This window comes from Meles meles, chromosome 7, assembly GCF_922984935.1.
Source record: "Meles meles chromosome 7, mMelMel3.1 paternal haplotype, whole genome shotgun sequence".
NCBI lineage: Eukaryota > Metazoa > Chordata > Mammalia > Carnivora > Mustelidae > Meles > Meles meles.
Window position 1 is genome coordinate 6,323,495 of NC_060072.1, and position 21,187 is coordinate 6,344,681.

The following is a 21,187-nucleotide window of genomic DNA, read 5'->3' on the forward strand; positions in this document are numbered from 1 at the left end:
CAACCGTGTCCTCAGGGAGCCCCTGACCACGCAGGTGTGACGACGTCTACCTTGATTTGGGAAGGGCAGAAGCCTGGGTTGTGGCTGTGCCTCTGGCCACCTCTGCCAGGTGCCTGAGAGAAGTCCCTGGAGCGCTGGTCTCAGCATCGCTGCGGCACCGTGTGTGTGTGTGTGTGTGTGTGTGTGTGTGTGTGTGTGTGTGTGTATGGAGGGTGTCAGGGGCTGAGTACACAATTGGGCTCATGAACATGTGTATCTGTGGCAGTACTTGGCTCACATAGGTATTTCTGGGAAAGGTTCCTAGTTTCATCACATCCCCGAAGGAGTGATGACTGTGAAAAGTTACCATCGGCCAAGCCGTGAGGATCTGAACTGCGTCCGTGCTTCCCACCAGGAGCGGCGGGGGTTCGGGGAGCTGGCTGGCCTGGCTGTGGCTCTGGGCCCGGGCTTGGTGGCAACACCCTGCCCATTGAGGGCTTTTATGGGGATGAAGGGGATCCTGCGTGCACGGGCTGGTGTCTGCTACTGGGAGATGTCTGACTAATAACAGACACGGACGCACCTGGCACGTGGTTGGCACCCGGCCCTTTCTGCCGGCAGATGGAGCGAGGGAGGGAGGGAGAAAGGGAGGGAGGCATAAAAGGAGGGATGGCCCAAGGGAAGGGGCCGGGCTGAGCCCTTCACCTGCCCCTGGTGAAGGCCAGGCCCCTGCTAGGCCCAGGCCACCCCCACGCCCGCCCCATCACACCTGTCCCCGTGGCCGTGACCGCCGTTCCACATGCGGAGCACAGAATGCCCCGAGAGATGGCACGACTCGCCCAGGGTCCCACAGGCGGCTCTCGGGGGAACCGATTCACCCTGAGGTGACGGTGGTGTCCTGGGTAAAGGAGAACACAGGAGTGGGGAGCCTGGGGGTTGGCGGGGTGGGGTGCACCCCTGCCTTTCTCGGGGGAATAACCCTCTGCTTCCCTGTCCTCCTCCCAGACGCAGGGTACCGAGCCCCCCCGCAGGGCTCCCGGCTGCTCCTGCTCTCCAGCTTCACGGGCCTCCTGACCGCGCTGAGCGTCTTGGTCACAGCCCTGCTGCTCTGGAAGAAGGTAGGGGATCCGCACATACAGCTGCGCTGCCCGTCCGGGCCCTTCCTTGTGGCTTTGGGAGCTTCCTGAGGAGCAGAGGGGCTGCCTGCCCGCCCCGCACGGCGTCCCAGGGGCCCTGGTGAAGGCTGCCGGCCGTTGGCATCTTCCTCATGGCCTCCCTGCACCCGGACCCCTCCTTGCTCCCCTCCGCGACTGGGCCCGGGCTGCCCGCTTGCCACCGCCGGGTCCCCTTTGATCCCGCACAAAACCAGGGTCCACCCGCCTTTTCTAGCTCACAGGTCCTCCCGGGTGTTTCGGTGCAAGGTTCAGGCCCCGTTTCTGGCTCTTTTGATTCGGACACACTGTCCTGGTTTTTCCGGATCCCAGCACCCCGGAAGGGAGGAGGAAGCGTTTCCTAACAGCCGCTGTCTACCAGGCACCATTGCCCTCCCCTCTGCATCCCACCGTAGCTCTGCGAGGGACGTTTCTTCCCATTTTACAGCTCTGGAAAGCGAGGCCCAGAGAGGCGGTGACTCGCCCGAGGTCTCCCAGCAAGCCTGGGGCAGGGACGGGGCGGGGCTGGAGTGGCAGGTGGCTGGGATGTTTGGTCCAGATCTGCGCCCCGCCAACTATTCGGGCTGTGGCGCCACCAACGCAGGGAAGGCTGTCTCCCCCGTGGGCTCTTGTCACTCTCCTTGTCACCCAGTCCTGGGGGGCTGGTTCCGTAAGTACCCTGAGGACAGAGGCCGCAGTGAGCTTGTCTCCGTGGCTCTGTGCAGGCCCTCGTGTGCTCAGTAGATGTTTCTTGAGTGGTACAGTGCCTTCCCCCGTGCGTGCCAGGTTCTGCCTGGCTCAGGGCGGGGCGAGGGGGCGCAAAGATGGTGGTCAGGGTCCCAGCCTGCAATTTGGACCCTCTGTCCTGGCTCCTTGAAGGCCTCCATCAGAATAGCTCAGGCCTATGCTCCGCCTTCTCCAGACCAGGAGCTCCCCCACTCCTTACTTGCCTTTGGGGGCAAGTCTGGGGAGCAGCCCCATCAGCGAAGGCCCTGAGTGTGGGAAGAGGGCTCCGCACCGCCATGGGGGTTCCTCGGATCAAGCCCCTGCACCCTGCTGGTCCCTATCCACACCCAGGGAAGGGCCCCCTGAAACAGGATTTCATGGGTTCGCTCATTCAACCCATATGAGGACCTACTCGATTCCAGGCCCCGTGGAGGCCCCAGAGCCATAGCAATGGCTAAAACGGGTCCCCAAGAAATCCCTGCCTGCGTCAGACTTGCATTCCAGCTGAGGGGAGGCAGACCCTAAACAAACAGAGAAATAAATAGCTTAGCGGATGTGATGAGTGTTGGGGGAGAACACAGCAAAATGAAGAGAGTAGTGAGGGTGGGAAGGAGGGAGATTGTGGTTTTCAGTAAGGAGCTGGGGAGGGCCTCCCCACACCGCACCCAGAAGGAAGGGGGGCGGGCAGACGTCAGGAAGAGTGTGTGCAACAGGGGAACCGCAGGTGTGGGTGCTCTGAGGCAGGAGCTGCAGGGAGGCCCCGGGTGGGCCGGGCCGCCTGAGTTCAGGGGCAGAACGGGGGGAGGAAGGAGGCCATGCAGGTCAGGCCAGGCACACTGACTGCGTTTACTCTAAGGGAACTGGGAGGCCCTGCAGGGCGTGGGGAGACGAGGGGCAGGATCAGACTGACCTCGATGGGCTCTCCGGCAGCTGTGAGAAGCGGGGAAAGGGCGACTCCGGGCAGAGGCGACTGAGGTGGGACGAAGGTGGCTTCTGGGGAAGGGGCGGGCGAGGCAGTTAGAGGCTCCGACCCTGGCCGCAGTTTCCCACTTTGCCTCGGGCTGGAGACATGATCACTCTTCCAGAAAAGGCTCCAAGGTGATAAAAGAAGGTGAACATGGCCACTTGGCCGGCCCTAAAACTCCGGAGGCTGCCTTTCCTGCCCTCTGGGAGCCGGAGCCTGGTGACAACTTCAGCCACCGTCCTAGTTCCTCTGCTGTCCTGTGATCCGCAGGTGACCCTGGCATGACCCTGGCATGACCCGTTCCTAATTTGGCTCTTCTGGCCGACAAGCCACAGAAGGAGTCCACTCCATTCCACCCAGGAGCAGGCTCTGCTATGAGGTCCCAGGAGGGGCAAGGACCCCTCTGTGGGCCCTTGGCCCCCTGCCTCTGGCCTGGTCACAGGGACAGCTGAGCAGGGAAGACGCAAGAGGATGGGAAATGCTTCCCTGGGCCTCCCATGAACCCTGCATAGGCCCAGCCGCCACTGGGCCCTTTCCCTCCCTCAACCAACATGTGCTGAGCCCCTACTGTGCGCCCGGCTTGGCTCTCATTCCCCGTATATTCCTTCCCCGCCCCCCGCTGCTCTTCCCATGACGGTGGCAGGTAGGACGGCTCCGGACTTGACACTCAGCAAACATTAGTTGAGCATCTAGTGGGACGTGGGTCCCACACAGACGCTGTGTGTCGGGCAGGGGCGATGAAGGACCCCCCACTCGGGCTGTGGACCCCGACACCAGCTTGTATGAGAGAATGCACGGGTGCCTTCTGTGGGCAGGAAGCCCAGCAGGTGAGCGGCAGAACCGAGTCAGGGTGAGACCTTGACCCTGAGCCTCCGCTCCAGCCGCTGCTCTGCAAAAACAGGATTGTAATGGGTGGAGCTCGGGGTCCTGCCAGGTCAGGGAGGCACCCCGGGGCAGAGTAGGTGGTCAGTAAAGTCCGGGGAGGAGGGGAGTTGGGGGTAAGACTCAGCCCGGCCCCACTTCCGAGTCCAGCCCCTCCCCCTCCTGCACGGCTTCAACCACTCCTAGCCTCTCTCTCCTTCCAGGAATAGCTCCCGAGTATCTAGAACGTGCCAGGCACCGGGCTAAGTGCCAGACACAGTGGAAAGCAAGACAGAGGCAGCCCCTGCCCTCTCACCAGGCTTCAGCCCTCTCCGAGCCTTGCTCTCCTCCTCCAGGAGCGGGGATGAGGATGGATCCCGCCTCACCTGGGAAGGGTGGAGGAGAGCATTTGTGAGAGGCCAGCTGGGGCGCCTGGCCCGAAGTGGGGGGGGGCGGTGTGGAGATGCTTCCTGGCCTGCCTCCCTGCACATGGGGGAGGAAGGGCTGGTGCAGGAGCCTGGCCTTGAAGGAGAGAGAAATTAGAAGGCCAGAGGCCAGAGATGTCCCCAGAGCTCCCTGGAACTGGATCCAGATTTGGGGTGCAGGGTCTGTGGCTGCCGCTCCAGCGTGGCCGGCCCCTGTATCCCTGCCCCTCACAAGCAAGCGTGGTTTGAACTGAGTGAAAGAACAGAGCATGGGGAGGGGCGGGGAGGCAGGGGACCCCAGCCAGTGGCCAGGCCAGGCAGCCAGCCATGGGGGCCAAGAGGAGAAAGCCAGGCAGGAGGGGAGGAGCGGAGGACCCTAGGAGCCCAGGCGGCTGCAGATAAATGAATCGAAGCCAGAGCTCCTGGCCCAGAAAAGGCAGATGATTCCTGCCATGAGAGCAGCCAGAGGGCTCCCGCCCCCAGCCTGGGAATGGATCAAGGCTGGCTTCCCAGGGCAGGCAGCCTCTGACTTTGATGGCCTCTCCATACTCATCCCCTAAGGGCACCCTCCTCCACTCATACTTCTTCCCTTGCTTCCTGGACCCCCAGGGCAGCGCTGTGCGAATCACCTTCCTCTTTGTTCCTCTTTGTGGCCTCCACACATCGCAAGTCTCTGACCCCTTCCTCGGAGCACTCCCCACTCTGTCTACACTGGGGTGACGTTGTTCCCAGCTGATGCTGCCCAGGCCCCTCTCTGAGCCCCAGAGCCTGTACCCATGGCTCCTGACACCACTCTGTAGCTCCCAAGCCTGTCCTGCCTGGGCAGATGGCACCATGCCCCCAGACGCTCAGGCCAGAAGCCTCCGAGCTGGCTGTGGCTCCTTCCTCGTCCTCCGCAGCAAGCCCTGCCCACAGTCTGTCTAGGATCCCCCCTTCTCGCCTGCCTCAGCCCCCCAGCCCAGGGCTTCCCTCACTCCTTACCCGAATACAGGTCTCCCTGTCCCACTCACGTCCTCTCCGGCTCTGCTCTCCATACCTGTGCTTATTACGTCTTTGTCACTGTTTCCTCCACCATAACTTAAGCCCCAGAGGGCAGGGACTTAGTCTCCCCCACTTGCTGGAGGCTGGGGGGTAGCCTGACACACACCAAGTGCTCGTGGGAGAGATGGCTTAGTTAAGAGAGCGCTGAGACTTGGAAGATGAGTCGCAGCTGGCCAGGCTGTGAGGCGGACTCCCATTGTACAGAGGGGGAAACCGAGGCTCTACAGGTTTCCTGAGCTGCTGGTGGCCACATGGATTGGTTTGTTCGTTTGCAGATCACAGCTGGAAGGGCAAATGTGAGTGGCAGGGAATGAGGCACATGGGGAGGGCAAGGGTGGTTCCAAGGGGCCGAGCGTCTCACCCCTGCAACAAAACGCACCCATCTGATTTTTTGAGAGGGGCACCCCCTGTGGGCCACAGCCTGGCCTCCTCTCCCTGCCACCGCACCACCCCGGGAGAGCTGCCTCTTCCTCTTACGGCCCCTCCCAGCTTGCAGCCAAATGCAGGTCTTGCTAAATCCGATGGCTTCCCTGCCCTCCGAGGGAGGCCACGGTGGAGCCCGCCTTCTGTGGTGGAGCCCTCCTCGCCAGCCTCCCGGCTCGGCTGCTGTCACTGTTTACCCCCATCGGTGGCTTTCCATCTGGTGGTTCGTCCTTGAGCGTGTCCCTGACGTGTGACATTCCTGCCCCCATATGATCTGGTGCCTTGTCCCCATGGCCTGTGGCCTGTGACACTTTCTCAGACTCTTCTGTTTTCGGGAGATAGGACAAGCGCTCGGAAGACTGCCCCAGACCTGTGGCGGTCGCGGGGCTCCTTCCCACAGCCCCGCAGTGACCGTAGGAGCACCACGAGGCCGGGCTCGGGTCTTGCTCACCACGGGGTCCAGAAGAGCCCCTGCCCATGAGCTCACACTAACCTTGACAGTGTCCAGACCACCAGGCTCAGTGCGGGGGAGAAGCACCAGCCCCCCAGCCGTCTTGAGGTGAGCCACAGCCTCTGACTGTGACAGGCGCCTCCAGAAGCAGGTGGTACAGGGGAGGGACACTAGATTTGGAACAGGACAGCTGGGCTCCAGCCCAAAGGCAGCCATCTGACTAGCTGGCCAGGCCTCAGTTTACCCCTCTGTAAAGTCTACTTCCTCAGGCTATGAAGAGAATTAAATGAGACTAAGAGCGTGTCTCGTGGGTTTTCTGTACACGGGAAAGTGCCACGTGGAGGCTCTGTGGCCTCAGGCAAGCCTCTTGGCCTTTCTGAGCCTTCTCGTCCTCCAGTGTGGACCAGAGATGGTGTGACGACTTGCCTCGCGGGACTGTGGAGAAGCGCGTGAGGGAGTGCGGCGAGAGCCCCGGCTGGCATCCGGAGAGGCCCCCTCTCCTGGGCCCCGATCAGGCTGTGACCCGGGGTGGTTTTGGCTTCTGCCTGACGGTGAAGTAGCTCGGGAGAGCTAATCCTGCGAGCACAGGCAGGGGACGGGCAGGCGGCCAGGAGTTTTAATTAGCCCCGGCCCCGCCATGAGGCTGTCTGTCGTGGCTCTGCGGTTGGCAGAGTGGTGCCTGCGAGGAGGGGACGTCTGGGTAGCCTCCCTCTGCCTCGGACGGAGCTGCCGGTCTCCCCGAGCCCGGTGCCTCCCCACGGGCCCAGCGCCCCTGCCTCCGTGGCCAGCGTGAGCTTCCTGACACCTGCCCCTCCTGGCCTCTCCTGCGTGAAGCTCGGATGCTTTCTGCCATCCACGCTGTCGGCTGGGCGCCCCTGTCCGGGGAGGTCCCCCCGGAGCCCCTCGTTGACCCTCTTCAGGTTCCTCCATTCCCTTAGGTCTTGGCATACGCTCTTCCCTCCCCCTCCCCTCCCTGTCTTGCCAAAGGAGTTCCTCAGCCTTTAAGTTTCAAACACCCCTTTCTGGGGCGCCTGGGTGGCTCAGTCAGTTAAGCCTCTGCCTTCGGCTCAGGTCATGATCCCGGGGTCTTGGAACTGAGTCTTGCATCGGGCTCCCTGCTTGGCGGGGAGTCTGTTCCTCCCTCTCCCTCCACCCGCTCAGGCTCCCGCTCTCTCTCTCTCTCTCTCTCTCAAATAAATGAGCAAACCCCTCTTTCTGCCAGGTGAGGCATTTGTCCCCCAGAGCGCGCCAGAGGCTCTGTCCTCTCGGTCAGCACACGGACCACGCTTTAGTCAAACGGGGTTCATCGTCCATCTCCCCCACTAGGTCCTCAGTCCCAGGAAGGCAGGGCCGGTGTCCACCTCTTCACAGCACCCGGCTAGCCAGAGGGGGCTGACAAGGGTGTGCTGGTCAGCCAAGGGCCACCTCATGCCACCTGAGTGCAAAGCACTGACCCTCCTCTTCCCCTCCCTGAATCCTTGCCACAACCTCACGAAGGAAGCTTCTGGCTGAAGAAAGTGAGGCCCAGAGAGGGGAAGGGGCAGAGGGGGACTGGACATCTGGTCTGGCTGGCCCTCGCTCAGGACCACCCCCAATGGTCAGCTCTGCTGCCGGGGACCCTGTCGCGCTGGCCCCGTTGTCACCGTGACCGTGACCCACCGTGGGCAATCCCACTTCCGGTCCGTGCAGACAGATGAGTGGCATGACGTGGGTCTCAGAGGCATTTGCCACGCGTCCTTGGGGACAGTGGGGAGGCGGTGCTGAGTGGCCGCCTGGCAACCGGCCATTCTCTGCCCTGGGGGGGTCTGTGGGGTGGGAACCACCCATCCCCGGCTCTGACCGCCCTGACTCCTTTCCTCCCAGAAGCAGAGGCAGACTCCTCGGAAGCAGCCCGCCCAGAAGGGCTCGGACCCGGGCGCCCACAGCCAGCAGCAGCCTCAGGACGAGTCCGTCTACACGGTGAGTCTCAGGGCTGGGCTCCCTGCTGGGTCAGGTCGCAGCCGTGTGAAACTCCGAACCTCCGGTTTCTTGTCTGTAAACTGGGGACAAGCATTCCCGCCTGGTGGCATTTCTATGGAGATGAACATGTGTGTGGCCCCTGGCCCCCCAGCAGGCATGCAGGTGCCCCCGGACCCCCCTCCCCGGCTCGCCCCTCCACTTCCGGAACAAGAGGCAGTGAGGGATGAGGGAAGTTTCTCCATCCAACTGAATGACGCTGAGCGGCTCACCAGCCCCTTCCTGTTTTGATTACACAAGCAACATCACAACAACAACAAAAATCACAGAAAGAGGAAAAGGTCAGGCACCATCACGAGCCCTAACACACTCGATGCTTCTCAATTCTTCACACCTCCTTCCCCCACCCGCAGACCTTGTTTTCTATCCTTAAACTCAAGCAGAGACATGGGCCGGGATGCCAGGTCATAAGCATTTCCTGTCGCTGCACCTGTCTCGGGGTTTACCTGGGGGAGGTTCAGCCCGGGGCGCTGGGTGTGAGCCCGCCCACCGGGACGTGGCCCCTCGGTCCAGCGGCTGACAGGGGGACAAGCATTCTTTTCCAGTTCCATTTTAGTTCCTTGAGGAGCATGCACTCACTGTAGAGAAGGGGAATGAATGCCACCCCTTGTCACCTGGGGTCTTAACTCCGTGAGATCTAGAACCACCAGGTTAGGAACTGGGCTCCTCACCTGGCAGGTGCCAAGTCTTGCTGGGGACGTGCAGGTTCCCCAGGGGCGCGTTCGAGGGCTCCCCCTGCACGAGGGTTCTCCCTGTCTGTGCTGTCACTGTTCCTGTCCCCACCACCGAGACACACATGAAACTTGAGGCATGCGGGGTGTGGGTGTTCACTGACGGTGGGGACTGATGGGGGGAGGCAAAGGGACTGTGGCTCTAACACCAACAACTCCAAACAGAACATAACGCGGCCAGCCCTCAGACAGCCTTCCCCTCCGCCCCTGGGAATTTCCACCAGCCATTGCTTCCCACGTGGCCTCAGACTTCCCCATATTCCCTCCTCTCTCCCAGCAACTCATGGTATTTTTCGTGTGAGGACTTCTGGTGTCAGCTGTTGAGTAAAAACATTTCTTTCCCTCTCTCTCTCTCCACAAACACACACGGGCACACACGTGAGATCGCTCTCTCTCTCTCTCTCTCTATATATATATATACACACGCACACATATATATAATATGTGATATAGACAGATATATCTATAGATCTATAGATGTATAGATAGATCGATCTATCTATATCGCATATTATATATATACATATACATATATATAAAGAAAATAACCATCATCCTAAGCCTATCTTCTTCCAGGATAAATACTAGTAACATTGACTTCTATACCTTCCAGTCTTTTTTCTATAAATACGCACAAAGAGACCCATACACACACTCACACGCACTTTTTTTTTTCTTTTTGGAGTAGTACGGCTATTTTTGTTCATGTTACAATATCTCACGAGCATCTTTCCATGAATAAATACCCTTCTACAAGAGCACTTTTTAAAAAAAGATTTTAGTTATTTATTTGTTGGAGAGAGAGAGAGATCACAAGTAGGCTGAGAGGCAGGCCGAGGGGGAGGAGGAAGCAGGCTTCCTGCCGGGCAGAGAGACCGATCGATCCCCAGCGGGGCTCAATCCCAGGACCCTGAGATCATGACCTGAGCTGAAGGCAGAGGCTTAACCCACTGAGCCATCCTGGTGCCCCTACAAGAGCATATATTTTTAAAAAGATTTTATTTATTTGACAGAGAGAGATAGTGAGAGAGGGAACACAGGCTGGGGGAGTGGAGAGGGAGAAGAAAGCTTCCCACTGAGCAGGGAGCCTGATGTAGGGTTCGATCCCAGGACACTGGGATCATGACCCGAGCGAAAGGTAGATGCCTAACGACTGAGCCCTGGACCCAGGCGCCCCTACAAGAGCGTATTTTAATGGAAGAGACTCACTCCTGCTTGGAACATCTTTCCCGCGTGTGTTTAGACTTCTCTGAGGTTCGGGCAGACTTCTGTGGAGTGTGGGAAAGAGGCTCGACTTCCCTGCAGAATTAAAAGGCAGCTTTAAGAGATCCTGGGACAAGAAAGGAGGCATGAAGGGAACAGATAAGAATGACATTAATGACAGGGATGATGGCATCAGGAGGCTTTGTCGAGGTCCTGCGACGTGCCAAGCACTGTGGTAGGAGTCTACACCTGTAACCTCATTGATACTCATATTAGGGATTGGGGATACAAGTGTCGTCCCCGGTTCAAGTTTATTTTCTGGTTGTCTATTGCTGGTATGTAGGCATATGACTGGTTTTTGTATATTGACTTTATATGGAGTGACATTGTTGAATTCATTCATTAATCCTAATAGGTCTCTGCAAGTCCCTTTGGATTTTCTATGAACCCAGTCTATACATGTCATCCATGAATAAAGGAAGTCTCATTTCTTCTTTTCCAATCCTCAGGCTTTTATTTCTTTTCTCTTCCTTTCTCTCACTGCCTCAGACCTCCAGTCTGACGATGAGTAGGAAGGATGACAGCATCCTTGTCTTGTTCCCAGCCTCCAGAAAAGGGTTTTTGTGCCGTCTACCTCTACTTTCTTTGGATGGATCCTTGGATCATTGATTTTTCAATCTTTCTTCTTTTTGAATCTGTGCATCGAAGGCTATGAACTTCCCTTTAACTACAGCTTTAGCTGCATCCCATGAGTTTTGATACATTCCCTTTTCACAAACTTTCAGTTTAAATTTTCTGTTGAGAATTCCTCCTTGCCCCCGTGGGTTGTTTAAAAGTGTTTTGCTTCATTTTCAAATGTTTAATTACTTCTTAGTCATTGTTCTGCTTTTTATTTCTTGCTAATTCCACTGTGATCAGAAAATAGATTCAGTATGATTTTAACCCTTTGAAGTCTTGAAACTTGCTTTGTGGCTCAGTGTGTGTTTCGTGCACACTTGCAAAAAGCATGCACTGGGCATGGCTGACTAAATGTTCTATGTATATCAATTAGGTCAAGGTTTTTTTTTTTAAGATTTTATATATTGATTTGAGAGAGAGAAGGAGAGAGCATGAGCAGAGGGAAGGGGGTAGAGGAAGAGGGGGAAGCAGACTCCACTGAGCAGGAGGCCTGATACGGGCCTCGACCCCAAGACCCAGGATGCTGAGATCCTGACCTGAGCCAAACGCGGATGCTTAACTGACTGAGCTACCAGGTGTCAGTCAATTAGGTCAAGTTTGTTGATCGTGTTGTTTAAAATATTTCATTCCCTTACTGATTGATTTGGTCTATCAGGTATTAAGAGAAGTGAGTTAAGTCTGTCCATATGATTACAGATTTGTTTACTTCTCCTTTTAGTTGCATCAGATTTTACTTTTTATTCATATGGGAAAATGCTCATAACATACTGTGACGTGAAAAAAAAGTCATGTCATTCTAATTTGTTTTTTAAACGTTATCTGTTAAGGAGCATGGATTTGTAGTGGGTCAGACAGACTGGGGTTCAAAGCCTCGTTCCGTTGCTCACAGATTCTGTTACTTAAATTTTTTGAGTCTTGGCTCCATAATCTGTAAAATAGGGCTTAACAATCGAATATTGCATTCACAACTTGCAAACATGCTACAATTTCTTCCATCCTGTATTTCTCGAGCCCACATCCCTCTCCCGTGACCCTGACCTTTCTCCCTGACTCATAAGAGAAATGTCATAACTCACTGTCTTCAGCTTTTCTCTCGCCTTTCTGACCCATTCAGTCGGGTTTTCTGTCCACATATTCATCAAAATCTGCTCTCTCAAGGTCACCTTCGACCTCCACATTGTTAAATCCAACAGTCCTGAGTTCCTGTTCCAGTTCCTGGCCCTCATCTTCTTTGATGGATCAGCAGCATCTGACACTATCAACCTCTCTCTCCTCCTTGACGTACTTTCTTTACTTGTTTCTGGAACATTCCACACCCTCCTGATGCCCCTGCGCCCGATCCACCACCAGGCCTCCTTAGCTTCCTTCAACTCATTCTAGGAACCAGTGGAACTCTGACCTGGAGTCCAGTCCTGGGACCCTTCCTCTTTGACCTCCATCCCTTCCCTGGAGATGTCATTCAACCTCAAGGCTTGAGACCATCAATATTTTGACAACTCCCACATTTCTGTCTCCAGCCAGACACATCCTCTGAACACCAGAGTCATTCCATTCGAGTCACTGGCTTCACTCTCAGACCTGCCTCCAATTCTTTACCCACCGAGGGGCCTCTACTCATAGTCCCCATTGCAAGGGACTGACTGCTCTGTCCTTCCAGTTGCTCAGGCCGAGCATCTGAAGTGGTCCTTTCCTTCCCTCTATCGCTACTCACATCTGATCTTCCGGCCCATCCTTTTTTTTTCAAAGTATATCCCTTCCCACCCCTCCCCACCCCTCCAGCACTAACGCTGGTGGCACCCCAGCCACTTCTTGCCTGGAGTCCTGCAATGTATTTCTGATCAGCTGGCCTTTTTTTTTTTTTCTTTTAAGATTTTATTTATTTATTTGAGAGAGAGAAAGAGCATGAGCAGGGGCAGAGGGAGAAACAGACTCCCCACTGAGCAGGGAGCCCAACATGGGGCTCGATCCCAGGACTCTAAGATCATGACCTGAGCTGAAAGCAGTCGCTTAACTGACTGAGCCACCCAGGCACCCCTGGCCTATTTTTTTTTTTTTTTTAAGATTTATTTACTTATTTGAGAGACAGAGAGAGCGAGAGAGCAAGTGCGGGGAGGGGCAGAGGGAGAGAGAGAGAGAAACTTTAGCAGACTCTGTGCTGAACATGGAGCCCAATGAGGGGCTCGATCTCACAACACTGCGATCTGGACCTGAGCCAAAACCGAGTCGGACGCTTAACTGACTGCGCCACCCCGCCACCCCTTCACTGGCTTATTATTCCCCTTGCCCTTGGGCAGCAGTCAGAGTGACTTTGCTCGACCGACCACAGACTATGTTCAGTCCGCTCAAAGCACTTGCTGAGCCCTGGTTCTCCAAGAAGCAGCCAGCAAGCTGGGGCGAGCCTGACCTGGTCTGATTAGGGAAACCACTCAGGAGAGGAAACCGGGAAGGCTGGGCGAGCCGTCGGACCAGAACAGAGCCGGTCCTGAGTGAGGGAAGTGGGAAGGACGGCCGCGGGGAGGCCCGAGGCCACACTGTGCAGGAAAGGCTCAGCAAGGCCAGGTAGTGCCCCTGGCAGGGGGGTCTCTGTCCCCCGGGGCGGGCGGCCGTGCTGCCATGCCCACTCTGCACAGGGCTTCTGGCCTCCGTGCACCCATGATGATGGGTTCCAGAGCTGGGACCCCTGGTCCGTCCTGGTTCCTGCTGCTGGAGCTCTGGGAAGCGCATTCTCACAACAGCTCGGGCCTCGGAAGGCCCCCGCCTCACTCAGAGTCCACGTCAGAGCCCCAACAGAGCTCCCCAGGCTCCCCGCACCCCACCTCTGTTTCCCCCGTTATCTGCTGGCGCCCGTCACCCTGGCTTCCTCACTGTGCCCGGAGCACCAGGCATGTCCTCACCGTGGGGCCTTGGTGTCGGCCTCACCCTTTGCTCGGGACTGACCGTCCACGGCTGTCGGTGGGGCTGCCCCCTCACTCCTTGGCACTCTGCTCCGAAGGCGCCTTCGCAGAAAGGTCTTTCCTGAGCTCCCCTTTAAAAGGGCGAGCTTCCCACCCCCTCCAGGACCCCAACCAGCCTGTCTTCCTTCTCGTGTCCTCCACGGCCCTTATGGCCCCTCTTTCTTCTGTGACTGCGGTTTGTCCCACACAGAGTAGGTGCTCAGCATTCGGGACCGTGGGGAGCGTGGAGGGCCTTTCCTCCCTTCCAGATGCTGGGGTTTCCGTGGGGGCTCCGTGCTGGGCACAGAGTAGGCACCCCGGGACGCACGTGGGACATCAGCTTCGTGGTGGTGTGGTTCTCCCTCAGCGGCGCTTGGACTCCTCCTCCAGCTCTGCGCCGGCCTTGGCCGTCCTGCTGCTCCATCCCTGCTCGCTGTCGCCAGCGGCCCGCTGACACACCACCGATGCCTTCCTTCCCTGCCCACCGAGCAGTCTCCAGGGGCTCCTTGCTGCCAGCCCTCTGCCCTGGCCTGAGCAGGGACAGCTGCCCTGGCTCGGCCTCCCCAGACTCCAGCCCCTCCCCAGTCCAGGCCGCTGCCTTCAGACGTGCCAGGACACCACCCTTCTTCTGCCCCCACGGATCGCACCCGTCCCCCCCGCAGTGCCTTGTACAAGTCTCTGCGCACGAACCCTCGAGAGCGCAGCTCTTGTGTTTCCTCTGTCGGGGGAGGGGCAGGTCTCACAGGGGCACCAAGGTCTAGAACCCTCAGAGTGGCCGCCCGAGGCAGCTGACTTCGGCTTTGGCCTCAGCGGGGCTAGAGGGAGGCTTTGCCGCTGACTTCGCCTTTCTGCCAGGGCTGACAACCATTTGGGTCAGCACTGTCGCCCACGGAGCAGCGGGAGCCAACAGTCTTGGAGGGCCTGGGTCCCAGGCAAATTGCCCTAGCCCAGCACAACCCAGCACAACCCAGCACAGCCCAGCACAGCCCAGAGCAACCCAGCACGGCCCAGCCTAGCCCAGCCTGGTACAACGCAGCAAGCGCACCCTGAGGGAGGCAGTTCCCATCACCTCTGAGGAAGGCCAGGAGGGTCCAGCACAAGGCCTCAGAGGGTGTCCCGTTGACAAGGCGGCCAGGCACGTCACAAGCCCAGAGATGTGGGTCACACCCTGAATGCAGTCACAGCCTGGTAGGTCAGGCCTTGTCCAAGGCTTCATTCTGCAGCTGCTAATCGGCGGCAGCCCCTGCCGCCCCCCTGCTCTTGGCCCCACAGCTGCTCCCCGCCCCCCAGCCTGGCCAACCGCCTGTGCGGGTCAGAGGCTCATGGGGTCCCCGGGGCCCAGAGAGCCCCTAGCCACGGCCCGGCCCAGTGGGAGCACGCAGAGCTAGGGTGAGAGCCCCGAGTCTCAATCCCGGCCCCACCTCCAAGAGGCCGTGTGACCTGGGACAACTCGGAGCCTCTCTAGGCTAATGTGGGTCAGGCAGCCTGTGCGAGCCAGACATGAGGCAGAAGGGAACGACCTGTGGGATCCCAGACCGGGTTCCCCACTGAGGGGTCAGCAAGGAGACCCTTCCCTTCACTGCCCAGACACATGAGCAGACATGTCCAGCTAGGAGGGGTGCCAGCTCGGTGGAGCTCCGGGTCTGGGTGGGCAGGGGTGGGGGCACAGGGCTGCCGAGTAACAGATGCCTGGTCTGTGCACCAGGCTTGCTGGCCATGGCTGGCGCTCTGGGCAGGCGTCAAGACCCCATAGGCCGGCGCGGGCCCTGGACATGGCCTTCTACGGAGGATGGGGCTTCTGCTTAGGGCAGTCCTGCCTGCTTCCCTACCTGGAGGGAGGTCGGAAGCCCCTCTCCCAAGACCCACCCTCTTTCCGACTCAGGGCCCCTTGAACTGATCCCCAGGGCTGCCGAGCCATCTCTGTGTGCGATGCCCTTGAAGTGAGGGTCTCCCCCAGCGGGTTTTCACGCATTGCTACCTCTTCCCGCCTCCCTCCTCCCCTCCGCACCCCCTCCCCTTGCCTCAGAGCACCACCTGCCTCTCCAGCCTGCCTCGGCAACCCCTGCTTGCCTGTTGCCAGGGAAACCACCTCCTTGGCAACCAGCCGGCATCCATATGACACGTACACGCGGGAAGGGAAGGTTCCTGCCTCTCGCTTGGGCTGTTGGTGGCTCTGCTCTGACGACTCCAAGGAGCAGCATTTGCTTGTCGCCCGGGACCCAGGTGCCCGACGGAGTCTGAAAGACGGTCCAGGCTGGGGCCGCAGAGAGGGGAGGGAGGCATCAGGCCCCCCTCCTTGACGATCATTCAACTGATAATCATTCAGCAATTATTAAGTGCCTACTATTTACGAAGCCCTGTGCTGGGCCCTTCACGTACACTATCTCATTTAATGAGGCTTCGAACCTGCAAGATCGATATTATTATTCCCATTTTGCAGATCAGGAGATGGGGAGAGGTTCAGGGCTGCCCTGGGTTGGCAGGTGTCCGAGCTGAAGCTGAACTTAAGTCTTGTCTGATTTCAAAGCCTGGTTCTTTCTACCATCCTGAGGCCTCTGATCAGGCTACTCATAGGGGGGCCAAGAGTGAGCGTGGCCCCAAGACAGACATCCCCATGGGCAAGGATCTCATAGCTCATATGGGGCCATTGTCCAAATGCACCAAGCAAACTGTCCATTCAGTGACCCAGAGGTGAACCAGGTACAGCCTGATGGGAGACGTATGTGACCCCAGTGGGTGCCTAAGTCATCCGCGGGCACAGGCCAGGGTGGGGTGTCAAAGGAGTCCGAGAGCTGGGGAAGGGGGGCCAGGACCCTCACAGGGGCAGGAGCTTTGGCCCCGGGGGAGTGAGGGCAGGTCCCAGGGGACCATCCTATTGGAGCCACAGCCACGGTGTCATGGCTGGGGCTGCTGGCAGCCACGTTCCTAAGGGCCTAAGGACAGGCAGGGACTGTGGGATTGGGCCTGGGCTCCTCCTTTAGCTCCCGGCAGAAGCATGGAGAGGGCCCACCCGGGCTGAGCACAAGACTCTAATAGAGCCTCTAGATGGTATGAGGCAGGCGACAGGGGGCCCAGAGAGGGTCGCTTTGAGCAGGCGGGGACAGGGCAAGGAGTCTCCGCGAGAGAGGAGAGCAGGTGCAAAGGTGCGGCGGTGTGGCCGGGCGGGTGGCCGTCCCCTCACAGGCTCCGGCCCAGAGGACTCCGAATGTTCCCCGGGCTCCCGCAGGCAGGGGCGATCCACAGGGAGGCCTGGCTGCTGGGCCACCGTCCCTGCCCTTCAGTCCACGTTCCTCTGACCCTCGCCGTCTCCTGCAGGCCCTACAGTGCGGAGACACTGAAGTCTACTCCTGCATCCAGAACGAGGCCAGCAGGCTGCCGCCCACCCAGAGCCTCCTCTCGCAGGTGAGCCCGGGGGCCCCTTCTCCTCGCCTGTAAGGCGGGGTAAACAGGACCACAGGAGGGAGCCACCTGAGCTGAATCCCAGCCCTCTCCCCTAGGCAGGCGGCCTGGTGGTTAGGGGGACGGGAGGGTCGGAAGCCCTGCTCCATCCCTTCCTAGCTGGGCTCCCTCTGAGCCTGAGCCCCCTCCTCCGTAAAGTAAACCGAGGAGCCTCACAGCCCTCTGCCCCAAGATCTGCCAGGAAGGTTAAATGTCGTCCTGGGACCAGCAGGCCCTTGGGCAGTGTGAGCAGTGTCTACACTGGCCAACCAGGCGGGGGTTGTTGCTAGGCTTCTAGCTGTCCCCAGGCTGACACCGGCTAAAGTGGGAAGCTGGGGTCTGGGCTGGTGCCGGCCCGGGCTGGCCTTCAGGGCTCTGCTGTCGTCATGATGGAAGCCAGGTCCTAGCACCTGATCGTGATTCCCTCTTAAACCTCAGTTTGCTCATCTGTAAAGTGGATGAGTAACATTTTCCTGCAACACCAGCTGCGCTGAATCTAAATGAATTCTGGATTAAATAATCTACGCCAGAGTTTTGGGCACGTAACGTACAAGGGGTTAGCAAGCCACTACAGGAGCCCACGGGTGGTGGGTGGGACCATGGACACCTTGGAAGGGGCGTCAGGAAGTGATGGGGCCAGTACTTGACCTTCCCTAGCTCAGGGGGCCCAGGCTGGCATTGTTTGTTGACTCTCCTCTTCTCAAAGCCCTTTCTATACTCAGCCCTGAACTTGACCCTGACTGGAAGCAGGGCTTCTCCAGGCTGAGACCCCCAAGGATGTCTGGGCCGTCCTAGTCACGGTTCGCCCTGTGCCGGGCCCTGAGGGTATGGCCGGGACAGTTGGATGTGGCCCCGTCCTCTGGGAGCCTCAGGTCTACAGGGAGAGGCATTGACCCTACAAACAGAGACGTTGGCTCTGAGGGGTGGGCTGCAGGGAAGCTGGGCCTGGGGGAGGGGACACTCAGGGATGCTGAGCCAAACCTGCAGGGTGAGGAGGAGGTCGTGGGGGAGCAGCTGGGGGAAGGGGAGCCCCCCAGATAGGGGGAGAGTTTGTGAAGGGGCCTGAGGGGCTGGAGGGCAGGGAGCAAGGTAGCACCCAGGAGCTGGGTGGCATGGAGGCAGAAGAGGTTGGCGGGGTGGCCGTGGGGAAAAGGCCAGGCCTTCCTGTCAAAGCCATGCAGGAAACTGTTGACTTCTGACTAAAACTGAGTCAGTGCAACTTTGTTCTCTTCCTATTGCTTTTTCCTTTCTTTCTTTCTTCTCCCAGGAGAAACCACAGGGATTTACGGATGACAGCGAATTCAACATGGTCTATGAAAACTTCTAGAACGAGAACCACTGGCCCATCGGTCTGGGCCTGGATCGGGGGCCCCACGCAGCCTCTCCCTCCCCAGGACTGGCCCCACACCAGAAGCAAGGCCCTGGGGGTGCCCCATCACCTCGCCCCCACATTCGAGGCACTTCAAGGCTCGGTCTGCCCTCTACCACCCCCCCCCATTCTGTGCCCCAGCCATACCCACTGAGCATCTCACATCTGGCCTTTGCCCCGGCTCTTCCCTCTGTCCGCCAGCCCTTCCTCCATGCCACGGGCTCTCTGGGACCTCCGCCTCCCCAAGCCCTCCGCACTTTCTCAGGACCCACAGGCTTGCTCACTGCCAGCCTGCCCCGCACGCAGACTCTAAGGCCGGCCACGGGCAAGGGACCCTTGTCCCTGCTGTGAGCACGAGCATCAGCGGCGACGCTTAAAGGACCAATTATACAAATGCCCCCTGCCCAGCTGGGTTGAGGGCACAAGGCAGCCGTGCAAGGAGAGGCAGGGGCTGGGGCGGGGGCGGGGGTTGGGCAAGAAGGGAGCTGCACAGAGGCTGGGCTGGGCTCGGGGACAGAGCTTGGGGACAGGCCAGGGAGGCAGCTGAGTGGAGGTCATCAGGCTCAGGGCCTGGAGCCAGAAGGTGAGGAAGGAGATGCTTCCATGCTTGGGACAGGGGACAGCGAGATGCTGGCCAAAGGGGCTGAACCGCCTGAAGCACTCCATCCCCGAGCAAGGACCCTGAGGTAGTTTCCCATCGGCCTGGCCATCTGCACTCTGCTCTTGGTCACCCCGTCCAGGCCTCAGCTGCTCCTCCTTCCCCAGAGCTCTCATCTGGCGTACCTGACCCCACCCCACTCCTCTCTGGTCTGCCTCCTCCCTCTGGTTCAGGCCTCTGAGGAGCCCTCCTCCCACCGTCTAGCTGCAGGGCTTGGTGCCTGGGGCTCCTCCGGCAGGTGGACAGCTGCTTGGTGGTGCCGGAGCTCAGGCCCCGTGCAGACGGGGGCCCCTCGGAGCTCAGAGTAATTTCTGCAGCCCCCAGAGCTCATTCCTCCCTCTCAGCAGCCCTGCTGGAACCCTTAGCACAGGCAGATAGGGCTGAGGGTAGGGAGTTGCCCAGGCTGCGGGGCTCGGCTCCTTCCCTCCCCTGCTCTCCCCTACCCCTGGCCCCCTGCCGCTGCCTTCTACTCTCTCATTTGTAAAACCCTCCCTCCGACCCCAAGCTGCCCCAGAGGTCCTTGAGGGGCCCTTGCCCACAAGCATGTCCGGTGACCATTATGGGCCCAAGGTACAGACCCTGACCCTGGCCCCTGAGCAGTACTGGGTCACCCATCTGTGGGCATCCAGATAAAACATCCAAGGGATGCGGGCGCCTGGGGGGCGCAGTTGGTCAAGAAGTGAAGCCTCTGACTCTTGGTTTCGGCTCAGGTCGTGATCTCAGGGTCGTGGGATCGAGCCCCGCGTGGGCTCCATGCTCTTCGTGGAGTCAGCTCAAGTTTCTCTCTCCCTCTCCCTCTGCCCCTCCCCCATGCGCTCGCTCTGTCTCTCTCCAATAAACCAATCAATCTTTAAAATAAATAAATAAAAACCTGCATGGGATCACGTCCCTCCTCGTGCTCGGCAGTTCCCACTGTCCCCAGTTCCCACCTCACTGGGAACGAAACCCTAACCCCTTCCCGCGGCCTGTGAGGCCCTTCAGGACCAACCTGCCACCCTTCTGCACACACAGCCGCTGCCAGCATAGAGGGCAAGACAGGGAGGGTGCTGAGGTGTCCAAGGGGCAGGCAGAGAGGCAGGGAGGAGGAGGGAGAAGAGGGTCAAGCTGGAGGGGCGGGGTGAGAGTGTCCCGGGACTCCCAGTGTGGAGCGAGGAGGAAGGAGCACCTGTCCCTTCACCTCCAGGGCTGAGAGCCCCACGGGCTGGTGCAGGGGTGGGGGGCAGGGGGTGGCAGATTCCCGCAGGGGGAGCAGGGGACGGTAGAGAGAAGAGGGCTTCAAACTGAGTTCCTAGAGGGCAGGCCTGTGTGGACTCTGGACTCTGAGCAGACGGAGGAGGGAAGGACGGAACTTGGGAGCCCTGTGGGGCTGGGGGCTGCTGAGCTTTCTGGAACCCCAGCTCTGCCTCCCAGCAGCCGCGCCCTCCCAAGCCCCGGTTGCGGTTGCGGGGACCATCGAGACCTCTCAGAGCGGTTCAGAGAAGACAGATGGGGAAGTCTCTGCTCAGTGGGTGTGCGTTTTCCTATAGGCTTCTCCTCCAGGAAAAACAGGCAATGGCAGAACAGTGCGGAGGGGGTTCGCTAAACAGGGGGCCCCCGGCTCTGTCGCCCCCACGGGGAGGAGGGTCTGAAGAGGAACAGGTCAGGCCCGGGTGAGGGGAGCCTTAGACCTGAAGGCTGGATGGTGTCATCCCGACCGTGGGTCCCAGGCCTAGGGCCGGTAGAAGTCCCCTGCGGTCCCAGAGGGCCAGGCCCCGGGCACAGCTCCTTCCCACCCTGCCCCTGCCCCAAGGCACCCCCTCCGAGGGGCAGTCGCGCCTGGCCTGCCTGGCCCTGAAGGGGACTTCCTCCCGGCTCTCAGCAGGGCCTGCCTGCCCTCCCGTGTCGCAGTCTGCAGAGCCTCGGGCGCCTGAAACTGGTCAGCTGCTTCCGACACCCTCCACCTCCGAGGGCCTCTCTGGGGCAGCCCCTTCCCTCCGGCTTCAGCCAGCAGCCCCCCTCCTGCTCCCGCTCCGCTCTGCGCTTGCTGGAGAAAATCATCCCTGGAAACCAAGCCCAGGAAACACAAAATAGGTGTGGGAGCGGCGGCCCCTCCTCGGCAAAGGCAACAATTTCCAGAGGATTCTGTGGAGCAGAGTTTCCA

The 21,187-nt window shown here is 59.3% G+C and overlaps 1 protein-coding gene across 2 annotated transcripts in view; it reads left to right on the forward strand.

Moving 5' to 3' along the window:
- Window positions 1-19,894, forward strand: part of NFAM1 (NFAT activating protein with ITAM motif 1) — a 34,324-nt gene extending 14,430 nt beyond the window's left edge. The window contains exons 3-6 of one of the 2 annotated variants that reach the window (XM_046013992.1): window positions 985-1,097; window positions 7,888-7,980; window positions 16,898-16,984; window positions 18,288-19,894. In XM_046013992.1, coding sequence (XP_045869948.1) covers window positions 985-1,097; window positions 7,888-7,980; window positions 16,898-16,984; window positions 18,288-18,347 — 353 coding nt within the window. In that variant the 3' untranslated portion in view covers window positions 18,348-19,894. Of the gene's footprint in view, window positions 1-984; window positions 1,098-7,884; window positions 7,981-16,897; window positions 16,985-18,287 lie in introns of both variants that reach the window. The other variant, XM_046013991.1, reaches the window with a different exon arrangement.
- The last annotated feature ends 1,293 nt before the right edge of the window (window positions 19,895-21,187 follow it).